The 27,910-nt window shown below is 38.1% G+C and overlaps 2 protein-coding genes and 2 pseudogenes across 3 annotated transcripts; 3 read left to right on the top strand and 1 right to left on the bottom strand.

Moving 5' to 3' along the window:
- Positions 1–66: 66 nt before the first annotated feature.
- Positions 67–7,231, top strand: LOC126625181 (ABC transporter C family member 10-like). Its single transcript, XM_050294259.1, has 12 exons — positions 67–726; positions 1,633–3,738; positions 3,827–4,147; positions 4,221–4,307; positions 4,402–4,989; positions 5,083–5,247; positions 5,335–5,629; positions 5,757–5,971; positions 6,053–6,358; positions 6,452–6,515; positions 6,584–6,823; positions 6,903–7,231. The coding sequence occupies exons 2-12, from the start codon at positions 1,666–1,668 to the stop codon at positions 7,025–7,027; spliced, it is 4,479 nt and encodes a 1,492-aa protein (XP_050150216.1). The 5' UTR covers positions 67–726; positions 1,633–1,665; the 3' UTR covers positions 7,028–7,231.
- A 5,773-nt stretch (positions 7,232–13,004) lies between these two features.
- On the top strand, positions 13,005–14,892 carry LOC126625184 (6-phosphogluconate dehydrogenase, decarboxylating 3, chloroplastic-like; annotated as a pseudogene).
- A 1,707-nt stretch (positions 14,893–16,599) lies between these two features.
- LOC126625536 (uncharacterized) lies at positions 16,600–21,372 on the bottom strand (annotated as a pseudogene).
- A 2,410-nt stretch (positions 21,373–23,782) lies between these two features.
- LOC126625183 (BTB/POZ domain-containing protein POB1-like) lies at positions 23,783–27,525 on the top strand. 2 transcript variants are annotated; one of them, XM_050294261.1, is made up of 6 exons: positions 23,783–24,131; positions 25,035–25,175; positions 25,519–25,634; positions 25,718–25,781; positions 25,921–26,200; positions 26,516–27,525. In XM_050294261.1, the coding sequence occupies exons 1-6, from the start codon at positions 23,858–23,860 to the stop codon at positions 27,327–27,329; spliced, it is 1,689 nt and encodes a 562-aa protein (XP_050150218.1). In that variant the 5' UTR covers positions 23,783–23,857; the 3' UTR covers positions 27,330–27,525. The 2 variants fall into 2 exon arrangements, with proteins under 2 accessions (XP_050150218.1, XP_050150219.1); XM_050294262.1 differs by having other exon boundaries at positions 23,789–24,131; positions 25,531–25,634.
- The last annotated feature ends 385 nt before the right edge of the window (positions 27,526–27,910 follow it).

The raw sequence follows: 27,910 nt of genomic DNA, 5'->3' as shown, positions 1-27,910 counted from the left end.
CTAGCTTTGGTTCGTCTTGGTGTCTATCATATTTGTCTTTGTGTGTATCACGTTTGTCATTGCTCAAATGTCTGTTTACATCACGGCAGAGCGTTCCTAACTGAAGAACCGGCCAAACTGGCCCGATCAGTTTTGGTTTTAGCTTCAAATTTATCAATTACGATTCAAAAATCGAACTGAACCGAACCAAAAATAAACCGACCATGATTGGTTTAACTTCTGTGTGGTTAGTTTGAATCTTCTCCACCCAGAGGGGCGGTCCGGTTTCTGGTTCCAGCCAGTCGGTTCAATTAACCGAACCGTGCCCCACCTCTAGTTCACATTTACCAAATTTAAGTATATTTTTGGCTGTGTACTAATGTATAGATGGTGCCCACGTCTTATATACTACTTGTTCGAAACGTATTGAAGCAGCACTGCACTTGCTCTGATACCATCTTAAGTTCAATGATTGATACTACGTGGAATGAGGGAGACATGCACGCGGTTGTACCTAAATTTCTCTCTCTGATGAACGAGTCCACCTACGCACTTCTATGAGCCCATAAACACATCACAAGTCGATATCCCCCCCACTACATGGGCGTGCTTTACTTTTTCTTCATCCGTTACTTTATGCTCAACGAGGAGGAGAGATTCAAACTCAGGTTTTATGCATGACAAGCCAGAGGCTTCAAGAGCAAGTCAGACCAGGAGGTTTATTTTTTCTACTGAGCTTAATCTACTGTAAGTCATTTTATGCATCCTTCTTGAGTAATGTAGAACACACTTGTTTTATGAGGCCTTTCTCGATAGCCATTTCGCTTTAGTTTTCAAATGAAACTGAAAGTAGTTACTAAACAAGATTTCAGTTTTTTGTTTTCAAAAAAGTGAAAATAAAAATTTAAAAACTAAAAACGAAATGGTTATCAAATGGCCCCTAATGTGGCTGATTTTGTAGCTTCATCTGCCCCCAAATTTCAGAAAGTTTTAAGGATGAAGGTCCGAATTGTTTGTCTAAGTATTTGTACTCTGTATGCTTTACGTTTTGTCTTCAACTTATTGATTCAAAGGCCTGAGGGATGTGTAAGAAATGTACATTGACATTGCTCGCATGGTAGGAGGCTATCACTTTTTCACACGTTAGGGGTCATTAAGCAAAAGCATGATATAGAGTGAACTTGAACTAGATTTAGTATATTATCTCAGTAGTATGAACAACATGAATTGTGATGCTTTGTGTTTTTGAGTTCTATATCTGATTCAAGAGCCAGTTAGAGGAGAAGACTGGTTTTCTACTGAGCCTATCTAATGTAAGTGTTTTTATGCATGTAATCTTGACTGATATAAAACGCTGCAATCTTATTTGCCAAATGTTTGATATGTTTCGTTTTCAAATCCTGTTAGTTCTTTTCAACTTGATGATATACAGCTTCATCTGCAATATTCTGCACCCAATTTTCATGAAGCTGTATATCATCAAGTTGAAAAGAACTAACAGGATTTGAAAATTGGGTGCAGGGTTTGTGCTCTGTGTGTCCTGTTTAGTGTTGAACAACATGAATTGCTGCAATACTTTCGTGTTTCAATGCACCTGAATTTTAAATGCACATCATCTTTTTCTTTTAAACACTTTTCCCTGTAATATTGTAGGACTGCAGAGTTTAAGCTCACTGAGACGCAATAATGGAAGATGGTTTCTGGACCTCATTGATCTGCAGTAGTTTCAACTGTTCAACTGAGGCTGGAAATGAATGCAGTTCTAGCTTTTCAGCCATTAACAATCCAGATGCATGTATCAACAATATTTTGGTCATTGCAGCTGATATTTTGCTTCTGTTCATCTTGTTATGTATGTTCATATGCAAAATATCGTCAAAGAAGGTTATAGCGCCATCTCAGTCTCGAGCCTTCTCTCCAGTGTCCATAATCTCGGCTGCCTTTAATGCTGCTTTGGCTTTGGCCTACTTTGGTTTTGGGATCTGGACAATCTTCGAGAAAGTAAATGCAGAACAGACTGTTTTTCCCCTCCATGGATGCCTAGTTTTGCTGTTTCAAGGGTTCACATGGTTGCTTCTGGCTTTTACCATAAGCCTGAGCAACCCACAACCCCAACATATTGTGATAGCGAAGTCTTGTTCGATACTGGCCTTCTTAACTGCAGTTTTTCTTTGCAGTTCATCAATTGGAAAAGCTATTGTTGATGAGGAAGTATCGGTAAAGACTGTTTTAAACATGCTTTATGTCCCTGGATCAATTCTTTTGCTATTTAGTGCTTTTCAGGGAAGCGATTGTTCCAAAGGCAATTCAGAAATCCACGATGATGCCTTCTACACACCTTTGCAAGGCGCAGAATCCAATATCATTGGTGAAATCAGTTCAAATGACAATTTGACTCCTTTCGCAAAAGCGGGGTTATTTAGCTCAATGTCATTTTGTTGGTTAAATCCATTAATGACGAAAGGTAAGCAAAAGATTCTGGAGAATGAAGATATTCCACAACTGCGAGAGGGTGATCAAGCACGAACGTGGTACTTAATATTTATGGAGCAAATGAACAAAAGGAAGGAAGGAGATCTGTCTGTTCAATCGTCTATCTTGCCCATTATTTTTCATTGCCAGAGGAAAGCTATTTTGATTTCGGGATTATTCGCATTGATCAAGACTCTCACCACGACAACTAGTCCACTGTTTCTCATAGCCTTTATTAAGATTATTGAAGGCAATGCAGCTTTTAAGTATGAAGGTTATGCACTGACACTTGGTCTCTTCGTTGCGAAAATTGTGGAGTCACTGTCGGAGAGGCAATGGTTCTTTAAAACTAGATTGATAGGGCTCCAAGTGAGATCATTGGTATCAGCAGCAGTATATCAGAAGCAACTGCGACTCTCAAATTCTGCTAAGCTGACTCATTCTCCTGGTGAGATAGTGAATTATGTAACGGTGGATGCGTACAAAATTGGGGAGTTTCCATACTGGTTTCATCAGATATGGACCACAAGCCTTCAGATTTGCCTTTCATTACTTATTGTTTACTTCTCTGTGGGGCTGGCGACTGCTGCAGCTCTAATTGTACTCATATTAACTGTGCTGGCAAGCTCGCCATTGGCGAAGTTGCAGCATGAGTATCAAACAGAGCTCATGGTAGTGCAAAACAGGAGGCTGAAGGCCATTACGGAAGCACTTTCAAATATGAAGATTTTGAAGTTATATTCATGGGAGACAAATTTTAAGAATGTCATAGAAGGTTTACGAACGGAAGAACTAAAATTGATATATAAAGTGTTGTGGCAAAAGGGATATCATATAGCTCTATTTTGGGCATCTCCACTTTTGGTAGCAGCGGTTACATTTTGGACATGCTACTACCTTGGGATTACACTATCTCTTGGTAAGGTGTTCACATTTCTAGCAACTTTACGCCTTGTTCAGGAGCCAATTAGGTTGATTGCAAATGTTTTCGGTGCATTTATTGAAGCAAAGGTTTCATTTTCTCGGATTGTGAAGTTTCTTGATGCACCAGAGTTGGAGAATAGAACTACAAGGAAAAAGAGCTGCAGTACAGATGTTGAGCATTCTGTTTTCTTTAGATCTTCTGAAATTTCATGGGATTCTAGTAGTTCTACAAACGTTACATTAAAAAGCATCAATTTGGTGGTGAAAGCGGGAGAAAAAGTAGCAATTTGTGGAGAGGTTGGCTCAGGTAAATCAACCCTTTTAGCTGCAATTCTTGGAGAAGTTCCACATATCAACGGCATTGTAAGTAATCCATTCACTTTAGACATAATGTTTCAATTATTATAGATGATAAAGCCTTAGTAGAGCTTCTGACTACCTAAATTTTCAGGTTCAAGTATACGGGAAGATAGCGTATGTTTCTCAGTCTGCATGGATCCAAACAGGAACTATAAAAGAAAATATTCTGTTTGGGTCTTCCATGGATTGCGCTAGATACCAACAAACGCTTGAGAAGTGTTCCCTTGTGAAGGACCTTGAAATGCTTCCATTCCGTGATCTAACTCAGATAGGAGAAAGAGGTGTCAATCTAAGTGGAGGGCAGAAGCAGCGTATTCAACTTGCACGGGCACTCTATCAAAATGCTGATGTCTACCTCTTGGATGACCCTTTCAGTGCAGTTGATGCCCATACGGCGACAAGCCTTTTCAATGTAAGTCAACTTGCCCCTCAAGGTAATGACATTGTCTCTCTCCCCAGTTAAATCTAATAAGAAAATTTGTCAGGAATATGTAATGGGAGCTCTGTCAGGGAAGACGGTTTTACTTGTGACGCACCAAGTAGACTTCCTTCCAGCTTTCAATTCGATTTTGGTAAGTTAACATTTCAGAAGATTTATCGATAATAGATTTCTTAGCCTATCCATTGATCTGCAAGTTTTCTTAGTGATATGCTATTTCCTCACAGTTGATGTCTTCGGGGAAAATTCTGAGAGCAGCTCCTTATGAAGAGTTGATGTCTTCTTGCCAAGAGTTCCAAGACCTTGTCCATGCACATCATGGCACTTCTGGTTGCGGGAGGCGAGTGGGATACACTTCTACTGGAAAACATAAATCATCCTCGGAGGAGATTGAGAAAGTTAAAAATGAGGAACAGAAAAAAGAATTTTCCGGTGATCAATTGATTAAGCAAGAAGAGAGGGAAACAGGAGACACCGGTTTCAAGCCATACATTCAGTATTTGAAACAACGCAAGGGATTTTTGTACTTCTCCTCTTCAATCTTTTTTCATTTGATATTCATAGTTGGGCAACTAATCCAATCATATTGGTTGGCTTCCAAGCTTCAGGATTATAGCGTATCTAGAGTCAAACTCTTCACTGTTTATACAATAACCATGTGCATCATGTCATTTGCTTTGCTTCTTCGGTTCTTCGGTTTAGTTGGATTAGGATGTGGAGCATCAAAATCCATTTTCCACACACTACTCAACTCGCTTTTCCGAGCACCAATGCTCTTTTATGACTCGACACCAGTGGGAAGGATAATTAGTCGGGTATGGTTCGAGTTTTCTGAAAGAAGGTAGCTTGAAATGATCTACTGAGAGTAAACTAAAGGAGCTTACATTTTTACTGTCTATTTTATGCAGGTCTCTAATGATATGAACGTCATCGACCTTGAATTAGCTTTCAAGTTGGGAATTTCTGTTGGTTCAACTTTGACTGCATACAGCATATATATAGTTATGGTTTCGATTACTTGGCCAATCGTGTTTCTGATTATACCCACGATTTATGTCACTCTACTGCTTCAGGTACTCCAGTTAAACCAACCTTATTGTTTAGTTGTTTGAGCAACAGACTTTGAGAGTGAAGTACTTGATTTATTTCCCTGAAAATAGAAATACTACTTTGCTTCTGCAAAAGAGTTGATGCGAATGAATGGCACGACTAAGTCTGCACTTGCAAGCCACCTTGCTGAATCTATTGCTGGAGCCTTGACAATCCGAGCTTTTGGAGAGGAGGATCGATTCTTCTCAAAAAACTTGGAATTTATCGATCTAAATGCTAGTGCCAACTTCAATAGCTTTTCAGCAAATGAGTGGTTGATCCAACGTCTTGAAATACTTTGTGCAATTGTTCTCTCAGCCTCGGCATTTGCCATTACTTCGATTCAGTTTGATGCTTCTTCTTCTGGTCAGTAGGACTTATCTTCCACCATTCAATTTCTCTGCATTACTGTCTGTGTGTCAAAAGTGGTGTACCAAATTATTTTATGTTCTATTTGATAAATTGTCTAACATTTTACTTAAAATTTTGACAGGTTTTATTGGGATGGCACTGTCATTTGGTCTGTCATTAAATGTATTCATCGTATTTTCGGTCCAAGTTCAATGCATGCTAGAGAACGCAATGATTTCGGTAGAAAGGGTAGAGCAATACATGAGTATTCCCAGTGAGGCTCCAGAAATAATCGAAGAAAACCGACCTGCGAACAATTGGCCAACTGTTGGTAAAGTGGAAATACATGATTTAAAGGTTAGTATGGAAAAGATATACTAACAAATGTAACCCTAGGAACAGTGGTACTTATGTATGATAGTGTATGAATTTATGCAGGTAAGATATAGGCCAAATGTTCCGCTAGTTCTTCGTGGGATAAACTGCGTGATTGAAGGAGGGGACAAAATTGGGATTGTTGGCCGGACTGGAGGCGGAAAGACAACTCTTATAAGCGTTTTGTTTCGTCTGGTAGAACCTACAGAAGGAAAGGTCATTGTGGATAACTATGACATTTGTAAAATTGGCCTTCATGATCTAAGATTACGTTTTGGGATCATACCACAAGATCCAACATTGTTTAGTGGATCTGTGAGATTCAATCTAGACCCGTTATCAAAGCATACTGATCACGAAATATGGGAGGTAAGGTTTTTGCTTATCATTGATACTTGTTGATAATTTTTCATCAGCAAAGCCTACGTGTAGAAAACTTATCTTCCGATCAATGTGTCCAAGGTTCTTGAGAACTGTCAGTTACGCAAGGCCATTGAAGAAAAAGAAGAGGGCCTGGATTCTTTAAGTAAGAAAACTCTGTCCCATAGGAGTTATTTTCGGTGTCAATAGAACAACTAATAACCTGGATTGCAGTTGTACAAGATGGAACAAACTGGAGCATGGGACAGCGACAACTATTTTGTTTGGGTCGCGCTTTGTTGAAGAGGAGCCGGATACTAGTCCTTGATGAAGCTACTGCATCAATGGACAATACAACAGACTCTATTCTGCAGAAGACTATAAGAACAGAATTCGCAGACTGCACTGTGATAACCGTGGCTCATAGGATACCTACTGTGATGGACTGTACTAAAGTTCTTGCTATTAGTGACGGTAAGCAATGCATTATTCTACAATTCTCTCATTTAAATGGTTTTGGTTGCTAATTGATTAGCGAAATTTACAATTACAGGGAGATTAGTAGAGTATGATGAGCCACTGAACCTGATGAAACATGAGGGCTCACTATTTGGGCAGCTTGTCAAGGAATACTGGTCTCGCGCAGCGAATTCCAGCATTGTCTCAGACAATTGCTAGGGAAAGGTATTGCAGTTGCAAACATTGCAGAGAAGTTTAGCAACCAAGGTGTGATGTTCTTGTTTATGTAGTACAGTTATTACGTTACTGATTAAGCTATGGGGATGATCTTTTGCCTTAACTTTTCTGGAGGACTTTTGTCAGACAGATAATCCAACGAAAGCTTCCAAATAAATTTTGGAACATTATAAGTAGCAGATGAAAGAGTACGGGAAATAGCTTTCACTCGCTCTTATGTATATTCAGTACTATTTAAGCCTCTAAACCATTGCACATAAAAACAAGGTCTTCGCCTAAAGACCAATCACAAAGGGTTAACCATCAAGCTTGATAAAAACTGAACACACTCTTGTTATTTGGGGTGTAACTTTTGGTGTAGGGTACGATGAAGAGATTTTTCTTGTTTCTTTTCTTAAGACTTAGAGAGAGGACTTGAAAGATGGAGGCTCTCAAGGTGGAGGCTCTCTCTGTTCACAAAGGAGGGCATTGGCCTCCTTTAATTCCAAGTTACTTATTGATTTAAGTACTTCAAAGGGGCTTGGGCCTAATGGCCTTGATGGAATTAGAAGCCTTCTTGAGGCCCATTTAATTAATTCCAACCCCCATTTCAGATATGATGCGATCTTTTAAGCTTTAATTAACGAGGTAGTGAGACGATTAGATTTTTTTTAGTTGATTTATGAATTTAAAACTCCGGGGGTGCCACCTCCATCCCCCCCCCCCGGACGCGCCTCTGTTGGTTATTTTATCAGATTTTTTTTAGTTGATTTATGAATTTAAAACTCCGGGGGTGCCACCTCCATCCCCCCCCCCGGGCGCCCCCGCGGGCGCGCCTCTGTTGGTTATTTTCTCACATAATCACATCCATAAACATTATTTTTAAAGAGGGATTCCCCATCCCCTAATCCACTAGGGAAGGTACCTCCAAACCAGCACCCGGCAACCATCTATCATGAAAATTCTCTCTAAATTCTGACTGTGCAACATAAGTTAATCAATAATCCACTAGTATAAATATGTAAACCAGTTAAAATTAATAAAAATGTAAATAACTTTGAAAAAAAATCCACACAATTGTATAAATATGTCCTCCATAATCTCCCCACTAGGGTCGGGTATCCGCAGACATCCAAGCCTCTGGGGCTTTTTGCCATCCCTACTTTTAATTCAGCATCTTAAATATTATTCTCGGGGTCTCATAACCTATGAGTGGCGCCTCACTGCATATCATAGTCTCCAAGCCAATGTAGAATATAGGATAACCTATCCCTTTGGAAATACAACATAATATAATACGGTCATTCTCTAATCTCAATGCCCTTAATCACACTAGTTTAACCTATTTTATGTCAATTGCCTAAGTGATCGTCTAATGACTCCATTGTTGTGATATGAAACTCATTTCGCTATAATACCTGTACAATTTACATGCACTAACCAAGGACTACTGAGTCATTGCGACGGGCATTCTCCCTCCATTACAAGATTAGAGATTTCTTTGTCGTACAATCACTTGCTTCCATGAATAGACCACTGCCCTAGACAATACACTAAATAAGCATCTTCGCTATGATGCAAAATCTCAAAGTCAATGATCTATCTACAACACAACTATGATGCTTCATGTCTAACTTTACATCATTGGAACGATTGGGCTCTTATTGACATGAGTTTGCATCTAGAATACACATATAAGAGCTCATGCTTGATCGCGTTTAGTGAACTGAATCCTATTTGAGCACCTATGTATTTTTGTTTTAGTGTCGCTACACAATGACGTGAGACAAGCCATCACAGACACAATACATATATAATCACGCTCAATTAACAATCCTAAGACTAGAAACATTTATAATATATAACTCATTTACAAATTAACGGTGCTTTGTGAATTGAGCTTAAACGCAATACAAACAACGTTAAAGTAAAATAAATAAATAAATAAATAAATTACAAAACGCATACGAGTACATGGGAAATTACCCTCACAGTTAAGAATTCAAATTATCCTCCCTTTTTACAAAAAAAAAAAAAAAGAGGAGGAGATTTTATCACAGATGGGGTCATTCAGGTATTGTACTTGTAAACACATAATTTTACTCATTTATATTTTAAAGGAACTAACTTGGTTCCTTAAGATTGAGGAGGAGTGCCTCTTAAGTTACTTCATGACGATTTAACGTATTCATTTCATGCTCATAATTGGAACTCTCTATAGTATAAATAACTCAGTAAATATCATCTTTGCGAAAAATCAATAAATATATGAGATCGTTTAGTTATCGATCTATAGAAAAACAGATGGACAGTTCTGGTAAAAAAATTGCAAACCATATATCTTTTTTTTTTTGGACAAACTGCAAACCATATATCTATGTGATATAGTTAATTAACTAAACAACCTTATTTTTTAAATGATATTTTATAGAGTGATTTATAATATGAACAGTTCTTAGGGCTGGAAAAAATTCCCAAAAATCCCAAACCAAACCAAAAAAATCCCGATCCCAAACCAAAAATCCCGAAATTTTCGGTATCGGATTTGGTTTTACATCTCAAATTTTCGGTATTCCCATACCGAACCGAAAATAAATATTATATATATATATATACATATTTTTAATTATAAGAGAATTATTTCAACCGTTCATTCTTTTGGATTTAATCTTTGCCGTCCATATGTTTTTAGGTCAGAATACCATTTCACAAACTTCACTTTCATTCCATTGTTTCTATCGAATCGAACAGCCGAGCCCTAATCTCTCGTCTCTGATCTCTCCCTCATCTAGCCGACGAGCCCTTATCTCATCTCTCTCTCTGTGACTAATTCCGGCCAGCCACCGGCCCACCACCACACCTAATGAATTGCAGAGTTCACTACTTCATTTCTTCCTCGGCCTTTCCTTCCACAACCCACGGTCCGCCTCAGGCATCCTTTTCCTTCTTCTTCTTCCTCCACCTCAGGTAAAAAAGTTCGTAACTTTCGTGTTTCTTACTCGTAAATTTAAGACTGTTTGGATGTATATGTCGTTCTGTTTGAATTAATGTTTGGGATTTAAGACTGTTTGGTTGAACTTTGAACTCGTGGGTAATCGGGATTTTAACTGGATGAAGATCAATGATGTTGTAGTGTTTGGAAATTAATGTTGTTGTGTTGTGCGTGGATAGACCAACTGTTAAATCTTCTTGCCATTAACTAAAGAACTGCTTAGTTTTTTAATACGCCGCTCGGCAGTCGGCCATAAAGTGCTTGTGATTGCGGTCCTCGCTATCACATTGCCAGTGTTTTTGGACCAAATAAAAGTCTAAAAAATTTGATATTTTAAAAGTCAAGTTCTTTAAGGGAAACAACTTTTTGTAGCTCCACCTGTGATGATTCTAAGATATGTGATTCATTTGGTACATACACTCAAAGCATCGAAGCATGGAACACATTGTGAACATGCGATAACTCCAGAGGCAAGTCCAAGTGATAAGCTACATTTCCCACTCTTTTAGTGATATAGTAGAGACCAATGTATCGAGGACTAAGCTTTCCTCGCTTCTCGAACCTCACCATGCTTTTCCATGGTGACAACCTCAGGAATACACGACCCCTAACATTATGTTCATGATGCCTCGCGTGACCATCTGCAATACTCTTCTACTTGTCTTGAGTCGTCTTCAAATTCTTCTTGATCACTTGTATCTTCCGTGAAGCCTCATCCACCAATTCAAGACCCAAAATGGTTCTTTCACTAACTTCATTCCAACATAACGGGGTCCGACAAGCCTTACCATACAAAGCCTCAAAATGTGACATACTGAGACTAGTATGAAAGCTATTGTTTTAGGCAAATTCCATTAATGGTAGATGACGATCCCAGCTTTCATCGAATTGCATGACATTTTCTCTCAACATGTCCTCAAGCGTGGATAGTCCTCTCAGACTGCCCATCTGTCTGAGGGTGGAAAATGGTGCTATAAAGTAGCTAATGACACACCCCAACCTGGTATATCCACTTGGACATTGAATCAAGCTGTGTTGGCCGACACCTGAAGGATGACGAAACCATAAAGTGTAGTGATGTGGAAAATGTGAATAAATTTAAACCAGAGAGAGAGAGAGATTACAATGGCAAACAGGTAGGGATTTATCGGGTTTTGCAGAATTTGGAGGGGATCTGGAAACCAAGTCATAAAATAAGGAAGGGCGGGGAGCAATGATTTTCCATTTTTCCTTTTGTTTTTGTTGAGATTCTCTCTCCATTAGCAACTTGGTTTCTCTTCGATTATTTGTTATATTGCTTTCTTTATTTTATTTGATTATATACTTACACAAATTTAGTGCTCTCCACCGTATGAACTAACATATAATTGTTAGTAATCATTAATAATTGGCTGCAAGTCCTTGATCACTGGTAGTACGTATCACGTGGAAAGATACTCCATGTATGTAGATTTTGATGTAAACCTATACAAAAGGTTTATACTAATAAGTATATAAAATTTGATTTTACATAATATTTAAAATTGATTCGGTATGTATATAGTTTTGCTAAAACTATACAAACTAATTCTACGTATATTTGAAATTGATTCTACAAAAAAAATGATCGAGGAGGGATTGGTCTGATGACACGTATGTAGTTTTGTGTAAAATATACAAATTGATTCTACTAAAAAAACGTACAAAACTGATTCTACGTATATTTGAAACTAAATCTGATTGAACTAATTCTATCTCTCCTTGAAACATGGTATATGTTTTTGTCTCTTCTTGAACTGATTCTGCAAAAATTGTCGAAGACGAGTTGAATTGATTAAGCAAAAACGGTCGACGGGTTGAACTGATTTTGAAAAAAATGATAGAAGACTGGTTGAACTGATTATGCAAAAATGGTCGAGGACAGTTGAATTGATTATGCAAAAAATGGTCGATGACGGGTTGAACTGATTTTGCAAAAATGGACGAAGACGAGTTGAATTGATTATGTAAAAATGGTCGATAAAGGTTGAACTGATTATGCAAAAATGGTCGAAGACGGTTTAAATTGATTATGCAAAAATGGTCAATGACTGATTGAATTGATTATGCAAAAATAGTCAAAGATGGGTTGAAGTGATTTTGAAAAAATGGCCGAGGACGGGTTGAAGTGATTTTGCAGAAATGGTCAATGCCTGATTAAACTGATTCTGCAAAAATGGTAGATGATTGATTGAACTGATTCCGAAAATGATCAATGACGGGTTGAATTGATTCTTCAAAAATAGTCGAAGACGGGTTGAACTGATTCTACAAAAATGGTCGAATACGGGGTTGCACTGATTCTGCAAAAACAGTCGTCGATGATTGATTTAACTGATTATGCAAAAATGGTGAAGACGGGTCGAACTGATTATAGTAATAAAGAATACAAATTAATTCTACATATAGTTTCAAAATCGATTATGCATAAATAGTCGAGAATGAGTTGAACTTATGACACATATTAATTTTGTTAGAGTTGTGAGGACTATGTTCAATCTCTAAAGCCTTAAGGTTATAGCTGGTATTTTAAAATATTGTTTCCATGTTTTTGGGTTGGTTTTAGTTACTTTTATGTTTTTGTTTCTTCTTGACATGTTTAAAAACTAGTGGAACTCCTTGAAATATAGTGAAAGTTTTTTACTCTATAAATAAAGCTCCCACTTAAATAACCATTTGTAATATAAAAAAAAAAACCCATAGTTTTAGTTTCAAATGAAGTTTTAGTAGGAAAACAATCATACATATACATTCTAGCGCATGTTCAATCCTCATCGATTTTTCCTTAAGGATGACAAACTATCTTAACAACTAACATTATCCGTCTACAATAAAAAATAATAAATAAAAAATAAAAATAAAAATAAAAAAATAAAAAAAGAGAGGGGATTTGAATTCTTACTCACTGCTAAGAGATGAGAAGGAAAAAGATGAGCAAAAACAGATAGACGGCTTGTGTTTCTTAAGCAAACCCCGACGTTGATTTTCGTATACGGAACTCGTAATCATCGACGTGTTAGTGCAACCCGCTCTCATTGGTGCCCCTTCATTCCCTCGACGAGTCCATCACCAAAATACCCCCAACCTAATTAGTCCCTTATCACATATCAGTCTCCTTATTCACTAACCCTCAATTTCCCTTCCCCCCCTCTCTCTCTCTACTTTCTCTCTTCGGAACAGCAGCATCCATGGATGCTTCACCAACTCTGTCCCGCATAGGCCTGGCAGGCCTCGCTGTCATGGGCCAAAACCTCACCCTTAACATTGCCGAGAAAGGGTTTCCGATCTCCATCTATAACCGCACCACCTCCAAGGTCGACAAGACCGTTGAATGGGCCCACAACGAGGGGAACCTCCCACTGTTTGGCTAGTACAACCCTCGCGATTTTGTGCTCTCCATCAAACGACCTAGATCTGTTATTATCCTCGTCAAAGCTGAAGCTCCGGTTGATCAGACCATCGTCGCCCTCTCCGCCTACATGGAGCCTGGCGATGCAATCATCAACGGTGGAAACGAGTGATACAAGAACACCGAGCACCGCATTGCCGAGGCCAATGGAAGAGGGGTTTTGTACCTCGGGATGGAGGTCTCAGGAGGCGAGGAGGGAGCTCGCCACGGGCCCAGCTTGATGCCCGAAGGGTCCCACTAGGCCTACACCAACGTCCAGGACATCTTCCACAAGGTCGCCGCCCAGGTCGATGACGGCCCCTGCGTAACCTACATCAGCAAAGAGGGTTCTAGTAATTTCGTCAAGATGGTCCATAACGGAATCAAATATGGTAACATGCAGCCTATTTCGGAGCCGTACGACGTGCTGAAGAACGTCGGAAAGCTGATAAACAAGGAATTGAGCAAGATTTTCTTGGAGTGGAATAGGGGAGAGCTGGAGAGCTTCCTGGTTGAGATTACAGCCGACATTTTTATGGTCAATGATGATTTGGCTGATGGGTTTTGGTGGACAAACTGCTTGACAAGACGGGGATTAAGGGGACCAGGAAATGGACGGTCCAGCAGGTGGCGGAGCTGTCAGTAGCTGCGCCCACCATTGCTGCTTCCTTGGACTGCAGGTACTTGAGTGGGTTGAAGGAGGAGAGAGAGAAGGCCGAGGAGGTTCTGAAGTAGGCAGGGTTTAAGGAGGAGATTGGCAGCGTGACGAGCGGTATTGATAAGAAGAGGTTGATTGATGATGTGAGGCAAGCATTGTATGTGTCAAAGATTTGCAGTTATGCTCAAGGGATGAACTTGTTGAGGGCCAAGAGTGTGGAGAAGGGTTGGAATTTGAATTTGGGGGAATTGGCTCAGATTTGGAAAGGCGGGTGCATTATCAGAGCGGTGTTCTTGGATTGGATTAAGAATGCTTATCAGATGAATCAGAGCTTGCCCAACTTGATTGTTGATCCTGATTTTGCTAAAGAAATGATGCAGAGGCAGGCTGCATGGAGGAGGGTTGTCGGGTTGGCAGTGGCCCCGGGGATTAGCACTCCCGGAATGTGTGCCAGTTTGTAATATTTTGACACTTATCGGCGGGGTAGGCTTCCAGCCAACCTTGTTCAGGCGCAGAGGGACTTGTTTGGGGCTCATACCTATGAGAGGGTGGATCGCCCCGGGGCCTTTCACATAGAGTGGACGAAGCTTGCTCAGAAGAGTGGTTCGGGTGTTGGTGCACTCTATTAAGGTTTTGTTGTTTACTAGCTTGATTTGGATTAGATTGGATTGGATAGTGGTTGTTTCGATATCAAATTTGAATTGTGTATGTCTCTTAGAGTGTTGGAGACTTTTTTGCGTAGGCATAGCAAATAGCGATCATTGCTTTACCTTCTTACTAATAAGAACTGCATATGCCTTTTCTGAGTTCAATGAGCTTATGATTTTCCTCCATTCGTCACTTCTGCATTTTGAAAGACTTGCTATGTTTGTCGGATTTCTATTATGTTTCTTTCGAATGCCAATGTTTTGCGAATTTGAATCTGTTTTCGTGTTTTGATTCGATAAATGCAGATAACATTTAGGTTTGTTTATAAGATAAGAAAAAGCTTTCACTTTCTTGTGTATATGGCAATCATGATTCTTCAACTCGTAACTGGTAGATTAGAGTTAACTTCTTCTCTAGTCATTAGATGGTTAAGTATTGACCTAATCGAGGATTACGTTAGGAAAATAAATGGCACCTCAAAATTAAAACTTGCCTGTGAGTAGTGATTTTGACACTCTCGTTTTATGCTTTTTCAACTCCTCATTTTTGACCTTCAATTTAAGGAGTGCTCGACTCCTCTTGTTGCAGTGTCCTCCCTGATTGTAGTCAGCTGTCAAATCTTTTAAAACAAGGGTATCCTAGCAATCATATTTGTTTTGATTCAGATAAATTAGTAAACAACTTATATACAAGCAAAATCAAAGGCATTGGAAATTATATGTTGACCAAAATCAAAGGCGTACTTAATGTGTTAACCCAATGCTCCACAACTGCCCCATGGGACAGATAGAGAGGGTGCGTAGGAGGATGGTGGGGTACCCAAGACATGGGAGCAAGATTTTCTTGATGGGGTAGTTCAAGGTCGTGTCAGAAACCATACGCCATAGGTAATGGACTATGGTTGCTTTGAGCACAATGGAGAAATGTTCAATTGCAATGTAATCATGATTCAGGGTTCGTTCATAAAAAATGGAGTACGACTAAAAGAGAGATACGGAAATACACTTGTGTTTGTGGAACAACATGTACACAAGTTGGGATTTTGTTGCTAAAGAAAAGTGGAGAAAAAATAATACCTAAATTTTTTTATTGCTAGAGAATAGTAGAAAATTAATATATTAAGTATAAGCTTCACTCAATCATTTGTAATATAGATAAAATCATACAATGATGATTTTTCTTTTCAGTTAAAATTTTTTTTATATAAAAATTTTTACTCATGTAATATATAAGAGGATAAATTTTTTTTGGGACCCCTCATAAATTCGGGATCGTGTGCTACTGCACCTTTTGCAACCCTCAACGCCCCGTCTAGGTTCCACCAGAAGCAGAGGTTGGGTGCCAATTTGAGGCTAGTCGGATGGTTCAGTCTGAGTTACTAAAGTCGACATGTGATGACTGTAAAACCAGATGCAAACCAGCAAGTCATATAATCAAATGTTGGGCATCCACTAAACATTTTCTAAAGACAAATTTGATTCAACTTATTCCAGAAATTTGTCATTATCATGGAGATGATGAGGATGATGGTGATACTCAGGTTTGTCTCTTCCCCAGCGGGTTTCCCTTTCCGTTTATTTGGAGGAGAATGGCAGGGCAAGGAAAGATTGGGACAAGGAGATGGAGTGGGAGAACGAGATGGAAAGGGAGAAGGAGTGGGAGATCAATAGGGAGAGAGGAGAATGGAGACCGCTCTATATGATATGGAAATGATTCGTTCAAGGAAAGGGAGGGGGAGATGGAGAGAAAGCAGGAACTGAAGAAGGGAGATGATGTTAGATATCGAGTTGGAAAGGCTGATCGAGAGGGAGAAAGGGAGGGGGATGAACGTGCAATAGTTATTGCCTTCGTTCAAACAAGTACCTACTGCTTTACCTTAAGATGAAGTAATCCGATGAACTGCGACATGTATAACCATTCTCAAGGGCTGGCATTGTTCTTGTAAATGCAGCACGAGATATTTTACTACCGTAAACGCACCTGTTTTCGAGAATCAAATCCTCCTCAGCTTGTTTCTCCATTGTTTGGATCTTCTTTGTCTTTAGACGCTTTGACGATACAATCCCAACATAACCTGCCAAAACTATCATAGGAAATCCAAGCACAAATCCAATAACCCACAAATGATTTAGGCCTTCTTTTCTCTTCGATGGAACAACGACAAATGACCTTGCTCTGTGGTAAGACACACACCAGGTAATCTCATTTCACTGAGGAAAACCGTCCCATTGGCAGAAAATGATGCACATTTTTCCGCGACGCTTGTGCTTCTGTCCAATGTGAGATTCGGAAACTGAACCAATATAGGTTTCCCCATAGTGTTGAGACTGAGCTTTGCGGTGCTCTTCGAACTTGTATTCGATGCATCATAAACTGTAAAACCAACAACAGAAGAGACTAGTGAGTAACCTAGAAGAGAGTAGTAATGAGATGACCAATTGCCCAAATTTTGATGCACAAAAGCCAGTCTTTTCACACGAGGCATTGGCATGGTTCTTAATGGAATTTTGAAACAACTGAAGTTAATAGCTCCTCTATTCCACAACCGGCGGCTTAAAAGCCTTACCATGGAGACTTTCATGCCGGATAGGTTAGCGGGGAGGACAGCCTTGTACAAAACGCTGGTCTGCAAAGGCCTTGAAGGCCAAATCTCTACTAAACACAACCGAAGACTCAGTAATAGAGTTGCTTGAGCAGCACACAGAAAAAAATAGGTGTGAAGAAGCAAAAGCACTGTAACAACCCGTCCCGATAGAAGGGGGTGTTTTCCGAAATTGCATCTTAGACCAGATCTTTTTCTTTTAAAATTTATTTTTGGGTCTTAATTGCTGTTTTGTCCCCGGTTCCCTTCCCTTTTACCTTCTTTTTCTGATTTTTTTTACTAAAAATATGACTTTAGCCCTTAAAACTTAATTTTCTCTACATAAAACCCGAGATAAGTTTTTTTTCTTGAATAAAACCATTGGCTAGATTCCACATCAGCAAATTCATTAATTATGTTTGATTTCACACATTAAAAAAAATTGGATGCCTAAAATACCCCTATTTGATTTTTTTTATATTTTTTATAAACCCTATTTGAATGTTTGATGTACATAATTAATGCCATGCGGATGGATGCTAAGGGAGAGTTAATGATTTTATAAAATAAAAAAAAAACACTAATGTTATAAATTCATTGCCTAATATATAATAACATAAAACATGTCTAATATATGTTATTATACATGCTTAATTAAGTCAATAAAATTATATTTTACATATTAATGTAGGTAAATTATTTCTCTCTCTCTCACACACACACACACACACACATATATATATATATAAATGCTTGATATATGTAAAATTCATGCAAAATAATTTACCTACAAAAAAAAAACATTTAATTCAAACAGTGCACCTACTATTAAAATTTTAAAATGTTAGATTGGTTAAAAAAAGAAAAATAATATACCCAGTCTATGTAAAATACATGAAAAATAATTTACCTACATAATAACAAACCCATATATGCAAAATACATAAAAACTAATTTACCTTATAAATTCATTGTTTAATTTTTAAAAGAAACAATGTTTCTACTAGTTTTTTTTTTCTTTTTTTTTTTTTCCAAAAATAAAGTACCTATTATTTAATTTTAAAAAAAAATTGTGTACCTATTGACACACCCCTACCTAAATCAAGGCATGCTGGCCATCACGAGTTCCCAGAAACAAAACCGTGAGGGCGTGGGCGGGGCCCAAAGCGGACAATATCGTGCTACTGCAGAGTCGAGCCCAGGATGTAGTGGGGGCCCGGGCCGGGATGTGACACCTATTGAGTAATTTAAAAAAAAATTACATATTGTTTTTTTTTTTTTTTATGAAAATAATGTAACTATTGTTTAGTTTTTACAAGAAACAATGTATCTACTAGTTTATTTTTACCTTTTTTTTTTAATTTTCACAAGTTAATGTACTAGTTTATTGAACTAATTAGATTTGGATTAGGAGATTTCACATAAAAGAAGAAACGAACTTCTTTTTAAAAAAAAAAATTAAAAGCAAAAAAAAAAAACAACTTAAACTAATTGAATGTTGTTGACAAACAAAAGACAAAAAATTAAAAGTCTACAAAAAAAATTGTAATAGCCATATTAATATTGGTGGCATGGTGTTGTAAATAAATTTAAATGTATGGACATCTTTTATCTTACATGGCATCAAATTCAAAAGTTGGGTTTTATTTAGATGTTTTAATATAGGTGGGTTTATGTCTAGAGTTCAACAGTTGTAAGGGGCTAAATCTAAAGCACCCTTTTTTTTTATATTACTCTCTCCCTCTCGATAACTCTCTCCATTCCTCTCCGATGCACCCCCACACCCACACTCAGTTACACACGCACACCCTAGGGCTCTCCTAAGCAAGAACTTGAACCCAGGACAGGTGTGTGGTGCACCACAGTGGCTGAGACCACTATTCTCTTCCTCTCTTGTCGAACTCCGGTGAGTTTCTTGAATTTTCAACCTTGGTAAGCTTCATGACTCTCTCTAATCTTCCTATTAATCGATCAAACTCTACTTAGGACTCATTTTAAGTGCTTTGGTGAAGGTTTGTTGTGAGAAACAACTCGAAGGTTTATTTCCCAGTTTTACTATCGAGTCTGACGGCTTTCGAGCCAATTTTCGACCAAACCATGGAGAGTTGGCCGGCGTGCAAGTTATAAATCTCTTCGTCTCACTGAGTACTACACCTTTCCTTTTTGTTTCACCCAATTTCGTTAAGTATTGAAGAAGTTATACTCATTTAAATCTTACCCAGTTTCCAGCGACCTCCGCTACTTTCAAGGCATTTTCCGGCCAAAACACAACGAGTTAGCATAGTGTGAGGTACCATTCTCTTTGTTTCTTCAAGAACTACAATTTTTATTTTTGAATCACTCGATTTGGTTGAGTAATGACAAAGTTATGTGCGTTTAATGTTTGTCCAACTTTCTGGCTGAAATCTAGCCTTCCCTTCCGTTTAGCTCCCGCGAGTAGCAACCACACTAGGCCCTTTGGGCCATGCCAAACCCAGGACTTAAGGCCGTTTAAACCCAAACCCTTTTTTTTAAATTGTTTTTATTTTATTTATTAAACCAAGGCCTTTGGGCCTTATCTAAAACCCTAAACCCTTTCAAATTAGGCCTTCGGGTCGTGTAGGTCTGGGCTTGAGCCCAAAGATCTCTTAACCCAATCCTAAAACCCCTAAGCCTAACCCACCTATTTATCTAAACCCTAAAACCCAAATTCTAAACCCTTTTCCCTATTTCCCCTAAACCCATTTCCCATAAACCCTAAACCCCTAAGTCCAACCCTAGACCTTAAACCTAAACCCTAACCCTAAATTAGCTGACCAGGTTTGACCAAATCGATTAACCTGTTGACTTTGACTGGTCAAAGGTCAAAATTGACTTTAGGGTTGACTTTTTGGGATTTCGTCCGGGACCCCTCCTATGTAAATTTCGACATCCGTTTTCCCAAATTCAATTGTTATAATAGAGTTTTATTAATTGGACCGTTTATGTGCTTAGGGGCAATATTTGTGACGTTTCCGTGATTGCTAGTTTGTGTGGCTCTTCGGCGGCTAAGTATCTGTGAGTTGACCCCTTCTAAAAATGCATGTTTTGATAGTAGAAAAGCAATGATTACATTTTATGAGATAACGTGCTTACTGAGGCTATTTTGAATTATTACTATTTTTCCTATAACTCGTGTTCTTATAGAATATCTGATGGATGACGATATGATATTTAGAACATGTTTCGAACAACTCTTTATAATATAGATGATGGATGACTTTATACTATGAAATTGCTTTTCAATATATATATGTTCAATGGTTTTGTACTTACCTAGTGGTCCTTATTCCGCTAAGGGACGTAGGGATAGGTTTCGGTCCGTCCCGGGCGACGGTTTGGTGTTGGTATAGGGCCTGGAGTGTGTTTCCTCTGGCTATTTAGCACAGGGATGGGGAGCTGGCATAGGGGCCTGGAGTGTTTTTTCCTCTAACTTTCTGCTCAGAAACAGGGAGCCGGCATGGGGTATGGGGGTTTATATTGGACATTCACTAGTGTTTATTATATATACAAGTTATGATTTAAGACATTGCACGGCATGATAGGTTTCGGAAAACCTATGTTTATCATGATATATATGTGTTTTCATAAAACCTAGGGGTTAGTACGTTGATAACTGTTTTACTATATATATATATATATATATATATATATATATATATATATATATATATATATCAACTTGGTCCACTCATGTTTGTTTTGCGCCCCCTTCAGGACTTATAATTGAGGCATACAATCCTTGCGTCAAGGCACTTCCGCATCGGCATCTTTGAGTCCCCTTGGTGTGGGACCCATTCTTTTATTCATTCAATTTTATATTATTTCTTTTAGTATTGTAGTTAGTTGTATGCTCTGAACACGTTCCTTAAATGCATATTCTTTATTCTTTTATATTTATAAATCTTATCTATTCCTTGTTTTCAGCATTTGCACTCAATAAATGACTTTCGTCACAATCGGATGTCGGCCAGCATGTGCCTATCTTGATATTCAAGGAAATATCGGGATCGGGGTGTGTCAAGCACATTGAGTTTGTGCTCATTTTTTGGATTCTCTTAACACTGAAATGAATGTTTTAGCCTTCTTTCTATTAACTTGTACTACTTGAAGGGATTCTTAGGATTTGGCTTTTGGAAAAAAGTGCTTTTGTGAGTGTATGGTTATATATTTTTTGCCAAAGGGAGTCAGCATGCCATAGTGGTCCTTGAAGGGAAGGGCCTTTTTGAACAGCTTTCTTTGCCATAGCCCTATTTGACTTTTGTTACGGAGTGTATGTGATATAGATAATATTTTTTCTATAAGCAAAGTCCAAATAACGTGCAACCTAACAAAAGAGAAAACAATAAAACAAATGACAATGTAGTAAACTTACTTTTGTTGTTGTTGGAGTAACTACCTTACATATTTGAACATTTTAGAAAGAAAACGATTTGTGAATACCCTATTTCACTTTGGGCCTTGATCTTCTTTGATTTGTTCAATCCAATGACTAAAAGAATGAAAATTTAAATGTATAAAATGTGAAAACGAGGAAGAAAAAGGTGGAAGATAATGAGTGAAAAGAGGCATTAAGTCTTGGAGAAGACTCTCAAACTAGCAGTCAAGTGGAACACAAAAAGAAAGAAATCAGATTTATAAAATTCTTGAAAGTAATGTCGACTCTTATAGTAATTTAAAACTGCAATCGGTCGCGTATTTATGATAGTATAGTAATTGAACATAGATTCAGTCATTTGTCATATCTCGTATTTTAAAAGAAAATCTAATTGAGAAGAGAAATCTAGTGAGATTGAAAGCTCAATATGATATCATACCTGTTGTTAGGTTTAGAGAAATAAATGCGAGTAGTTTGATATCCATTCCCAAATGTAAGTCATAAATTTGAAATATGAGTCGAATAATTGTAATTAGCTTATTTATACACACTCCGACACGTGAGTAAGGAAATTTGTATCACAGGCGCTCCGCAAAAGTTCAAGTTTTAGATTTAACTTGTATTTTCTAGTAATTTTATTTATCAAGGAACAAAAATTGCGTAAGTATTGTTGCTCAAGAATTCGACAATATAATATGTGCCACAACGCATTTGAAAGGAGTTTTCTAAATCCAAATACACCTATCTGATTTGGATGAGTCACTCCAAAAGTTCACTTAACAACTGATAAATTCTAACATAATAGGTAAATTGTTCTATTACCATCTCTCCCATAGTTTGGAAACATAATTTTCTTTCATCCAATCTCATTTTTTTTCTTCAAGAATTGTTACTAGGGCTTAAAAAATCTAATTGTGCATTCCTTGTAATTTTTTTTTATATAACAAGTTGCAAGAGACACAAATAAAATTTTAAAATACTAATAATAATAATTATTTTTTTGGGTAAATTACATAGTAACCCCTCAGGTTTAAGGTCTATTGCAATCTTATACAACATCTTTAAAACATTTCACTTTCATACCTCAAGTAATATTTTATTTCAATTTCATACAACCGTTATATTTTCCATCCATGGATCTATTAAATGCTGACGTGGTTGCCACATATATGCCACGTGGCTGCCAAATGTCTGTCCCGTGACAAATAAAATAATTTTTTAATTTTCTTTTAAAAAACCTGTCTGCCACTTCTTCTTCTTTTTTTTTTTTTTTTTTCTCTCTCTTCTTCTTCTTCTTCTTCTGGGTTCGGTCCCCTTTTTTTTTTTTCTTTTTTTCTTCTTCTTCTTCTTCTTCCTCCTTCTTCTTCTGGGTTGCAAGGGGTTCGATCATTTTTTTTTTCTTTTTTTTTTTCTTCTTCTTCCTCCTCCTCCTCTTTGTTCTTCTCTTCTTCTTCTTCCTCCTTCTGGTTCGGTCCCTTCTTTTTTTTTTTTTTTCTTCTTCTTCTTCTGGGTTCGGTCCCTTTCTTTTTTCTTTTTTTTTCTTCTTCTTCTTCTTCCTCCTCCTCCTCTTTCTTCTTCTCTTCCTCCTCTTTCTTCTTCTCTTCTGGGTTCGGTACCTTTCTTTTTTCTTTCTTCTTCTTCTTCTTCTTCTTCCTCCTCCTCCTCTTTCTTCTTCTCTTCTTCTTCTTCCTCCTTCTTCTTCTAGGTTGTAGGGGTTCGGTCCCTTTTTTTTTTTTTCCTTCCAATTTCAGGTTTTTTAAAAAAAATTTAAAAAATTATTTTATTTGTCACATGACAGACATTTGGCAGCCACGTCAGCATTTAACAGATCCATGGATGGAAAATTTAACGGCTGTATGAAATTGAAATAAAATAGTACTTGAGGTATGAAAGTGAAATGTTTTAAAGATGTTGTATAAGATTACAAATAGATCTCAAACCTGAGGGGCTACTATGTAATTTACCCTATTTTTTTTGTTGAAACAAAAATAATAATTAATTTTGTAAATTTATTTATTTAACATATTTTTAAAAACATTGGAGACCGCCCGTGCGGGTAAGCTTTTTAATTTCAAACAGACCACCCTGTTATTATGTTTAATTTACTCATTCATTTCGTTTGAATTTGGGGAAAAGGGTTTTGCACTGCACCATGAGGAAAGCGAACGTCGATCTCTCCCGTCCTCGCATGATTACGGACTCGGGCGCATCGCCGAGTGGGCTCGCCGGCGAGTCGGGTGGCTCCGTCAAGGAGGTCCAAGACTTCGCCTTTGCCTTTAACGACAGAAATTTCTCCGATCGGGTTTTGGTGATCGAAATCGTACCCGATTCGCCGGAGGCCAAATTGGATGTCGTTGGATGCTCCACGGTCTCCGATTGGGCGCGTAACAGAAAGCGACGGAGGGCGGAGATTAAGAGAGACAGTGGTATGTATCTAATTTTGCCCTTCAAGTTTTGAATTTTTTCGGTTCGTGATTGGTGGTGGTCTGGATGGATTTAGGGTTTGTTTGGTTTCTGTGGAAAAGATGGAAATTGAAGGAAAGATTTGCCCTTTAGTGTTTTCTTTTCGTTTTGAGTGTAACTGATGGGGAGTGTGTGCCTTGACAGTGCTCAAGTGGGATATTGAGAATTTGGCCTAATTTTGGTCGATAGAGTTAGGGTTTACGAAATGTGAAGTTTTTGGGAGTTTTCGAAGAACGACATAAAGCGTAGTTTTGTTAATTTGGAAAAAAAGTGTTAATATTAGAGAAAACTGCAATCACGTCACTTTGTTGTTACAAGATTATTAATAAGTTTCCTTTCAATTAAGAGGTTGATAGTGTTGAAGAATGAGATAACAGTTTAATTACTTAAGATTAATAGGATTGGTGGTGTCACTGGTGTCTAATAACATGGGTTTTGTAGTGATTTATTGGTTAAAGATTGTTACATTTATACCTCTGTGTTTTTTCATGATTGTTTATTTTTTTTGTTTGCTTTCATGATTATTAACAAGTTACGTTAAGAGGATGATCTTATTGAAGAAAGGGGTAATAATTTAAATACTTAAAGCTAGTTATTGGTTAATATATAATGATAAGTTGGTGGTTTAATGGCTTTCTACGGTTGCCTCTGTTTAACAAGTATTCCTTTTATGTTTCTAGGTTTTTTACTACCTTTTTACTCCTGTCTTATGCCTTCACATTTCTGAGTTTCTAACCGTATGCGTGCGTCAGTACACCTATCGTGATTACTTGAGTTTTTAAGTTATCGAAAAAGCATAGTTCAGTCTTTAGATTCAATGTGAATTTGCATGCTACTGATTTGAAGTATAATTGCTCCTTTGATAGCTGAGGACATTGCTGTGCACCGTGAGGAGCTGGTCTTAAATTGTAACATGCCAGATACGGAGGATAATACGGTATTTGATAATCAGGACGAGGAAGCTGCGGCAATGAATGAGTTTCCTTCTGCTGTGGGAGTAAATTTAGGTACATTCTTTTGGTCTCTGTTGTTTCCAAGCTGCCTGAACTGGAAAAATTGTTTGACCCATTTTGTCTTTAATAAAAAGTTAAAAACTAAGCATACCTTCCTAAGATATACAGAATATAAAGTTTGTTTGCTTCCTACTTCTAGTAGACTGCTCTTGTGGTTTTACATGCAAATCTACATTTTTCAGAAGACGTGCAAATCTACTTTATTCAATGTGAAATAGAACGCAGTTATTGCATCTGGATTACTTATGTGGCTCTTGTTACTTCTTGGTCGCCTTCACTTTTGTTAACTGGTTATGGTAGGGTGTAGGGTTATGGTAGGATTTTGACAATTCACTAGAAAATTTTGTAGGAGACGACTTGGCCTGGAACCTGGACTGTCATACAGTTATTAAGGTTAGAACCTTACATGTCAGTTCTCCAATCTTAGCAGCAAGGAGTCCATTTTTCTATAAGGTGAGGATCCTGTCCTGGTGATTGCTTCTTTTGTTCAGTGGCTATCTATACTTGCTCACTTGTTCTTTTTGTGCTTCACATAGTTGTTTTCAAATGGGATGAGAGAGTCAGAGCAACGCCAAGTGTCTCTAAGAATTCATGAATCTGGTATTTTCTCCTGAATTATATTATCAGCTATTACAAAATATTGGACCTATCTTTATATGGAAATTGGAAAACTGTAGTTGTGCCATTTCTTTGCCTTCTCTAACAATAATTACATTTTCTTTCTTTAATCCAACCACAGAAGAAGCACCCCTCTTGGAAGTTCTTAATTTCATGTATAGTAACACCTTATCCGTGATGACACCTACTGGTTTGTTGGACGTGTTCAAGGTTGCTGACAAATTTGAGGTTGCATCTTGCATGAGAGATTGCAGTAGGTCTTTGCAGAAGTTGCCTATGACTCGTGAGTCTGCTTTGCTTTATTTGGGCCTTCCATCTAGTATTTTGATAGCAGATGCAGTTCAGCCACTGACAGATGCAGCAAAGCAGTTTCTTGCTGAACGCTACAAAGAGATAACCAAGTGAGCTTCTTTTACTGAAGTTTTTAAGTCTTCTGATCCTTTTCTGTTTCCACCTGTCTGTGAAGGCTCTCTTGTTTGTGTAATGTTTCTATAAATAAGTTGGTGGAAATTTTTTATTTCCTCTACTTATAACCACTTCTTCCCTGTTTTCCAATATTGACATTTACTTAGATGGCCTGAATTCCTGGAAAGCATTTTCCTTCCATTTTCACTTGATTAGATCAGTCAATGTTAAAGTGATTTATGTATGTTATTTTTATGGCGTAAACTGCATATTCTAGAGTATAATTCTTGAATTGTCAAATATATGACCAGGTTCCAGGATGAGGTGCTGAGCTTGCCCCTTGCTGGTATTGAGGCTGTACTGTCTAGTAATGATCTCCAGGTGGCGTCAGAGGATAGTATTTATGATTTTGTGCTAAAGTGGGCTCGGACCAATTACCCAAAACTAGAAGAACGACGAGAAATCCTTGGCCAACGCCTTGGTCGGCTCATTCGTTTTCCACAAATGTCTTGCCGAAAGCTTAAGAAGGTCCTAACCTGCAGCGACTTTGATCCTGGACTTGCAACAAAGATAGTGCTGGAGGCTTTATTTTATAAGTCTGAGACACCACACAGGCAGCGCACCCTAGCTGCAGCGGATTCCAATGCTGCCTATCGGCGCTTTGTGGATCGGTCTTACAAGTACCGGCCAGTAAAACTGGTGGAATTTGTAGAACCCCGTCTACAGTGTAGTGTGTTCCTGGACCTGAAGTGGGAAGAGTGTGCACGTTTGTTTCCAGCAGGCCGTGTGTACTCACAGCCTTTTTTCCTCGGTGGGCAGGGATTCTTCTTGTCAGCCCATTGCAACTTAGACCAACAAAGCTTATTTCATTGCTTTGGGCTGTTTTTGGGGATGCAAGAGAAGGGATCGGCTAGTTTTACAGTTGACTATGAGTTCTCAGCAAGATCAAAGCCCGGAGAGGAGTTTTTGACCAAATTCAAGGGAAATTACACTTTCACCGGAGGCAAGGCTGTTGGGTATCGAAACTTGCTTGGCATACCCTGGACTGCGTTCATGGCCGACGACAGTATCTATTTCCTCAATTCCGTTCTCCATCTCAAGGCTGAGCTCACCATCAAGCAATGAGTACTTTGTAGAGGTGGTTTGGAAGAAGCTTTAAGTAAATGCTTGTCTAACAGTAGTTTAGATGTCTGGAAGGCTTTAGGTACATTTTGGCACCAGACTGGATGCTCGTTTAATTGATCTCCGGTCGAGTTGCCTCATATGTTTGAAACTGTTTATCCCAAAGAAATGAAAAATGTCGGGTTTTCTGTTTTTGTTATCTGCTCTTAAAAGTTTAAACCGTCTTTTCATTTTTGGATCACTCGAGCGGTAGATGATCGTTCTCAGCAGTTGTAACAACTGGTTGGGATGGTCAGCCACTTAGTATTACAATCTAGTAGTATCCCTATTCACTTGTAGATGATTGTTCTCAGCAATTGTAACAACTGGTTGGGATGGTCGGCCACTTAGTATTACAATCTAGTAGTATTCATGTTCATTTGTAAGTTGTAAGAGAGGTCTTAGTTTTGTTATTTTTATACCATCTGTATTCAGAGTTTTTTTTTTTGGGTAAAATCTGGATTCAGAGTTTGGGAGCAATACTAGTGAAAACGTTAACTGAATTGCAAGCACATAATTAAACGCCCATATGATGAGTAACAACT

Source organism: Malus sylvestris, chromosome 6 (assembly GCF_916048215.2).
Source record: "Malus sylvestris chromosome 6, drMalSylv7.2, whole genome shotgun sequence".
In the NCBI taxonomy this organism is placed as follows: Eukaryota; Viridiplantae; Streptophyta; class Magnoliopsida; order Rosales; family Rosaceae; genus Malus; species Malus sylvestris.
The sequence above is the reverse complement of the archived record's forward strand: the minus strand, read 5'-3'. Positions and strand labels throughout refer to the sequence as shown.

Coding starts and splice junctions, on each gene's coding strand:
- LOC126625181 (XM_050294259.1), top strand. CDS start 1,666: ATGGAAGATGGTTTCTGGACCTCATTGATCTGCAGTAGTTTCAACTGT. Junction 3,739..3,826: donor TTCCACATATCAACGGCATT/GTAAGTAATCCA, acceptor CTAAATTTTCAG/GTTCAAGTATACGGGAAGAT. Junction 4,148..4,220: donor CGGCGACAAGCCTTTTCAAT/GTAAGTCAACTT, acceptor AAAATTTGTCAG/GAATATGTAATGGGAGCTCT.
- LOC126625183 (XM_050294261.1), top strand. CDS start 23,858: ATGAGGAAAGCGAACGTCGATCTCTCCCGTCCTCGCATGATTACGGAC. Junction 24,132..25,034: donor GGAGATTAAGAGAGACAGTG/GTATGTATCTAA, acceptor CTCCTTTGATAG/CTGAGGACATTGCTGTGCAC. Junction 25,176..25,518: donor TGCTGTGGGAGTAAATTTAG/GTACATTCTTTT, acceptor ACAATTCACTAG/AAAATTTTGTAGGAGACGAC.